At 50.2% G+C, this 6,680-nt stretch overlaps 1 protein-coding gene; it reads right to left on the bottom strand.

Annotated features, from left to right (window-relative positions):
* Positions 1–2,675: 2,675 nt before the first annotated feature.
* On the bottom strand, positions 2,676–6,373 carry GSTUM_00006494001 (uncharacterized protein; the record flags this gene model as incomplete). XM_002838687.2 has 6 exons in its annotated part: positions 5,994–6,373; positions 5,875–5,920; positions 5,456–5,559; positions 3,853–5,216; positions 3,272–3,785; positions 2,676–3,199 (listed from the first exon to the last, which is right to left on the bottom strand). Exons 4-6 carry the CDS (start codon positions 5,140–5,142, stop codon positions 2,676–2,678), a joined length of 2,328 nt encoding a protein of 775 aa, XP_002838733.1. The 5' UTR covers positions 5,143–5,216; positions 5,456–5,559; positions 5,875–5,920; positions 5,994–6,373.
* Positions 6,374–6,680: the final 307 nt, after the last annotated feature.

The raw sequence follows: 6,680 nt of genomic DNA, 5'->3' as shown, positions 1-6,680 counted from the left end.
GTTCGCCGACCATCACTTCACCCACACAAGACATGCCATACTGTAAGAGTATAGCTGACACTCCAGTTCATAACAATTGCACTAACTATACGTACATTACACCACAAAGAAAGAGACAGAAGGTAGGTTAGCTGATAGGATGCTGAGCACCATAGGGTAACGAGCGCCATCGCCTTCCTCAGAGATACCGTGCTTAATCTGAATGAAAAACACTGCTCGCTACCCTATCGTGATTGACACACTTATCAACTAGTGTAGAAGGAAGAAGACCCAAGACCCCCCAAAAAGCAAACATCTATGAGAAACGCCTATGGAAAAAAAACCAAATATCGAAACCGTTTTCCTTTTTTTCCCTCTTCGTTTCCCTATTTTTCCCCCCTTGTTAGAAAAAACCATTTGGGGAGCATCATACAATAGTGTCGGTTTCAAAATAAGCAAAGTGAGGCGAAAGGCGCCCAATATCGAGAAAAAGAGAGAGGGCAAAGCTCCAACCAAAAAATACAAGAGGTGTGAATAGCGATGACGGGTAAATGGGGAAAGGGAGTAGGGGGGAAATGCAGTAGGAACCAAAGATGAGCAACCCTCAAAAAAATAACAAATATCCAACTCCACCAAGAGGGTAATTCTGGAAAATAGGGTAAAATATGAGGTTATCGGTTTTCATTGAGGGAGCTCGAGCCAGACAAACCTGCCAAGAGCACAAACCCAATTAATTACCCCCATTGCCTCCCCTTCGAACATCTTCAGTAGGCATATGTGGCAGATGCTGTTGCTGGCCTTTCCAAGTTCCGTTCCTAGCCATCAGGTTGAGGTCCTTCGAATAGACATCCTCTTCAAAAACAGTATCGTGCGGCCGGTGTGGCATCGGTGGTTTGTCAATAGGGGCAGGCGCCGTCTTGTAAACACCATCGCCAATATAATATCTGATCGGTTGGGGGGTACTGAAACTGGATGTTTTGCCCTCCGCCGAAGCACTGGAGGTAGAGCGAGAGTAAAGGTTATCGTGTGACCGAAGAGCCCGCGAGGCAGAATGAGTGTGGGAGGTGTCACCGCTCAATATAGGCATTGGAGTTACGGGAGAGGCCCATGGTAGGCTACCGTAGGGGTGCCTATTATGGCTCGAATCTTGTCTGGCCCCCCCGCTGTACTGGGGAACATACGACTGATGGCCCTGCTGCGGCGTGTGAGATCCGTTGTTGCTGGGGCCCGGGTAGCCATTATTTACGTAGCTCCGGTAATCCGTGGAAGATGCAGCCGGTTGCCGGGGAAGTGGTCTGTTAATGATATGGGTCCTGCTGTCAGAAGGCGGCGCCGGGGCCCTATCATGGCTATTGCTCACAGGTGGTTGGAGCTGTGCCGAAGGCGGCTGGGGGCCGGGATACGTGTATCCCACGTCAGTCCAAGGAGGAGGGTGAGAAGGCTGGGAAGGCTGAGGTGGTCGAGCACCCCGGGCAACTGAAGAGTTTGGAGCGGCATATTCAGGTGGCTGTAGAACTGCGGCGCCTCTGTTGACCGGATAAGGTGAGCGTGGGATGAAGTTCGGAATGTTAACCGATGAGCCACCGTTGGAAGGGCCGTAGTTTGGGTAATTCATTGGTGCGATCTTTGAGGGAGGGGGCCTCGGTACTATATGAGGATACCCTGAAGAACCCAAGCTATTGGCAGCTGCTCTAGCACTATTTTCGGCCGCCTTTTGCTGACTACGTGCTGCGGAAATTGCGGCAGGTGGGAATAAATGGTGATCTTGTGGGATATTGTGAAAAACGTCCCTTTGCACCCCTTTACCCAGCCAGCCAGCCTGCGGTGGATTATTGATGTTCCGTGAGGCTCTAGGAGAGATAGGTGAGCTGACTACAGCCGCATTCGAATCTGGATGAGCCCCTTTGTATGATTTAGGAGCTGTGGGAGACTTAACCCCCAGTTGGGGGTCCTCAGTCAAACCTGGAGGCGGCCTTGTTCCAAATTTATCGCTAGTGTGCTTAGCTGGGGGGTCGACTTTGAGGTGGTTGGTATTAACAGTATCCCGCCTCTTCTGCGAAAAGTTAGTATGGTTTAGTTTGTAGCCAAATGGGTTGTGACATGCCTCTTCATTAGCCGTGACATCCTGTCTACGGATGGTTTTCGAGAGTGGGGAATTGGGAAGTCTTCGACCATCAGCTTTACCCGTCGCAGAGGAAGTATGCGATTTTCTGCCAGCTCCATTAGGCCGGTCTCCACTTGAATCCCCGTTGGGTGGTGAGATATTCGCAATAGAAGGTCCACCATCCGATGCTGAAGACTCCCTCAGCGGATTCACATGCCCACTAGAGATTTCAGCTTCGGCCATTAGCTTGGGTCCCTCTGTTAGAGCAGGCTTAGAGGGTGCCGGGAGGCTGTTGGTAGCATCCTGGGGGTTATCGGTGCCGTATAGCGGGTCTGGATTCTCCTTCCTCGTACCATCTCGCAATCGTTTTGTTGATGCGGGATGTTTACTCGGCGTTGAGGCCTTAATGTGCCTATCAGCTGGTGCCAGAGTGCTGCCCGTTTTGTCTTTAAATCACCATGCGGGAAAGGGAATCCCAATTACGTCAGCCTTCCTCATATCGCCGTGTCGGGGTAACATAGATATTAGGTTTGGGGAAGTTTTCATTATTTACGCTAGGAGAGGGATTAGGATCGGATGTGGGTGGGATAGACTAACCATGTGAGTCACAAGTTTGGCCATCGACAAGGAAGCCGTTCTGAACCACTTGGGGCTCGCCAGCCGGACTAATTGCCGCAGGCGGTGGAGGATTGCGAACAGCCTTTCCCGGCGCCTCAAAGCCAGAATGTCTAACAGCTGCTGATAGTGGAGCCGGAGATCTAGCATCGGACCCGTACGGAGTAGGGCTAGCTTCCATGGAGTTCTTGGGGGGGAGTGTCTTAGTTTGTAAAATGCCTGTTTTTGGTCCTAGCTCAGAGCATATCCCACCAGCATGGAGGGAGAAAAGGCTTCTTCTCGGTGATATCTTGACTGGCGGTCCCGGTTCTGGCTCATCCCCGATATCCGATAGGTCTTTTTGACTGGTACACTCGATGTCATCGACAGAGGGTTCGTCCTCTAGGGAAAGTTCAGTTACTCCATCGCGGAATTGAACCAGTGCTTCCACAGCCCATCCTTCGCGTGTCGTGACCTTCCTCGGGCGGGGGAATTGCGCAGGGTCGCTTTTGCTAAATCGGGCTGGCATCATGCATGTCAGTTAAAGCTAAAGAAAGTACGGATAAAAGCAAACAAGAGACAGTAGGATCTTACAATCCAACACAAATTGGAGACCACTGGTCCGAGTCGGTCCATCCGAGTTTTCTTCGTTGTCAGGCAGAGCTGCCTCAGTGCCGGAAGGACTGTTATCTCCTGCGGTGCTCTCATCATTGCTTACAGAAACCCCCCACTGGGTGATTTCCGGGGGTCCCACGGGCGGCGGCGACACTGGGGGCGCCTCCACCCCCTTAAGTTCGCTTAAGACAATAGCGCTAAATGCTCTCCTATATCGCTCAGCCGTGGTCTCGAGAACCTTTCGATCATACAATCCCTGATTGGACCGAGTGACAATCTGCGGTTGGTCTAAAATTGAGCGGTTTCGGCCTTCACGTGTAATGAAGTTTTCGATGAGGTCTGTCATTGTAACCTCATCAATATGGTCAAGTTTACACCTCCGCAGCACATGTTCGTTCAGATACGGGTCCTTTACGGCCCATAACTCTGAAAGCTCGTGCCCTTCCCGTAAAAATCTTTGGATTGTATGCTCACACAACTCAACAAAATTCGTCTTTATGGGAAATGAATTTGTTAGCCTCTATATATTATAAAGGGGTTTCCAAGGAAATTATACCGACCTCAAATGCTTCTCTGGCAGCCCACTCCTCAGCCTTCAATACTTTTGATGCATTCTCTTTTTTAAAATCGAGTGTTCGTTCCAGCACGGAGATGCGATCATCTACCTTCTTTTCTAACCGTTCCTGGATTTGCTGGTAAAAGGGCGTCTTAAAGAAGTAATCTTTATCGCTTTTTAGGTCTTTCAGGGCCTGGCTTGCACGCTCGCGATTTAAATTCACCATAGTCCTAGCATAAGTCTTGGCGGTTTCTCTCAGAGCGTACTGACGTTCCTTCAGTTGTTCAAGAGAAGCTGATTTTTCGGTAACTGTTACACTCAATTGTGCGAGCGTAAGATCTCTAGTCGGACGCACAATCGATACATCCTTTCGCAATTCCGAAGTCCAGTCGTATTTTGTTACATCACTAGTAACCCGCGCCGTCTTGGGCTCTACTGCAGGGGCAGCAGCAGTAACCGTCTTAACAGCGTTTTCTCCATTGGGAGGCGCGATTTTTGGCTTCCGAGGCCGATATGCGCCTTTCCCCCCCCGAGAACCTGGACCTCCGGTCTGGCGACTGCCCTTTCCCCGCCCGGGCCGTCCTCTGCCTCTTACTCCCTCTACACCTCCCCTGCTTTTTGTCACAGGAGCTCTGCTCCGTGATCTAGCTCTTCCAGTCTTCGTGCTAGAGGGTGGTGATTTATCTGTATTAGTAGAGGTGCCTACTAGACCGTCCTGGGTTATATCCGGCTTGGTGCGTCTCCTCTTAAGCGGTCGCTCTTCGATATTAGGCCCTTCATCCTCCCCTTGTTCATCCTTCACTTCACCTTCATCCACCTCTACACCCCTACCTTCACCCTCGCCCCCATCGCGGCCCCCTCCGTCCCCCCCAGCGCCGCCTCCCAATTCATCATTATCGGCCCTGCTAACGCCTTCACCTCCGCCATCATCAAGGCGCTCCTGATTTCCTGGCACCTCCGCTACCGGATTATTTGGAGCTTCGATATGCACTGGGCTCTCCTTTGAAGCCTTACTACTTATGCAGATATCTTGAGCTCCCTTTCGCCGCCGGAGCGTAGCTTGCAAGGGCATTGTTGGTTGTCGCGCTGAAGTTCTAGGGGCCGGGGTCGGAACAATGTGTTCCGGTTCCGCCTCTTCAGCTTCCATAGACTCTCCTTCTTGAGGAGGGGGTGTTGGAGTTATTGAACCGTTGGCGATACTCCCTTGATCGGTGCTTTTCCTTCCCCTACCACGAGGACGACCAACCCTGGGGCGCGGGCCACGTTGGCTACCTCGCTGCTTCGCTCGGCTCATTATAATATTTTTTTCGGCCAAGAAAAACAAACAAGAGATATTTACAGATAATATAGGGGCCGTGATACCTTAAGCTAGTTATGTGTGGAAGAGTTAGAAAGGTATCGAAAACCAGGGAAAATGCATAATAATATGATATGAGACGTGAAAGGTAAGTAAAGGGGTACCATGGGCAAGCAAGCGATCATGGGTGGATAAAATATGGGGAACGTCAAAGTGGGGGGGGGGGGGTATAGTAAAAGTATATGTGTGAAAAAGTTATTTGCAAAGAGCGGGGGGTGCAAGAAACGGTGTTGGGTGAAGATGAACTTACAGGATTATCTCAGAAGCGACGATTGTCGTTAGCGTTGTGCACCCAGGGTGTGATGCGATGGACAGCTGCAAAGAAAAAGTCCCCAATGTCTGGGCCAAAGTTCTCTATGCGGGATTAGTTAGGGTATGTCTCTCTACAGAAGCAGGTGAAAACCGATAAACACCGCAGGAACTGTAAAACTAATATTTTACCACCCTTGCCGGTTTGGGTTAAATCTTCAGAGGGGGTCGGTTCGCGATGTGATTTGATCAAAAAGAGAAAGGAAGGAAGGGAGGCAAGTGGGAATGGGGGAAGGAAATAGGCGTGATGACACTCAACCAATCGTTGGGGGTCAGGTAAAAAAAAATAAGGCAAAGGCGGTGTTTCTCACGAAGTAAAATGGAATCAACAAGAGCAATCAAGTTATAGGGGAAGAATACCGGTAGAGCGGAAGTAATTCAAGTGACCACTATAGGTTGTTGCGATCTGTGATTATGGGGCGTTGAGTGTCGTGGGAAGAGGGAGAGGGACGGAGAGGGAGGGAGGAAGAATAGCGCACACGATTAATGGCGATGCGCGCAGCTTGTGTCCAGCCCCCGTTCCCCCGGCGAAAATATTCCACGGAATATACCTCGCCCAGAGCCCACGGTTCAAAGTGGAAATGTTAGATGAAATCCCTTTTAAAAGAGACTGATGCCAGCAGGTTGGTGTATAAGAGATTTTTACTCTCTGCAGTTGTTGTGAGAAGAAAGGTGTTCGAGGTGCAGCTGCCCTACCGGAGTTCAAAACCCAGCTCCCCTGTACCGGTATGTACCGAAAAACACAGGTTGAGCCGCTACTCGAAAGCCCCCCCAAAGAAACAGCTATGTGAAGGGGTAGAGAGGGAGGAGTGAAAGAACCAAGGGAGAAGATTAGCCGGTTTATTGTGGGAAAGGAGGAGAGATGATGGAGGAAACAATGTTGTATAGCGATGTCGAAGCAGCGAAGAAAGTTGGTTGCTATTACAGCAGCAGCAACGACCAGTCATTAGGAGTAGGAAAAACTATACGACCTTGTCGAATCGGGACGCCTTTGGCGGGCCAGTTTGAAATAAAAGAAAAATAATACACAGCTGCCCTATCCAATATCTTGACGATAACCCATCATTCGTGCGATTTCAGTAGCCTTGTTTCAATATGCGATTATCAAGGGCCTTGCAAGCAGAACCGTCAACCAGGCGCGCTATGTAAATGGTCTATTGGAAGAG

Source organism: Tuber melanosporum (assembly GCF_000151645.1).
Source record: "Tuber melanosporum whole genome shotgun sequence assembly, scaffold_27, strain Mel28".
Taxonomy (NCBI): Eukaryota; Fungi; Ascomycota; class Pezizomycetes; order Pezizales; family Tuberaceae; genus Tuber; species Tuber melanosporum.
This window is presented reverse-complemented; position numbering and strand designations above follow the sequence as displayed.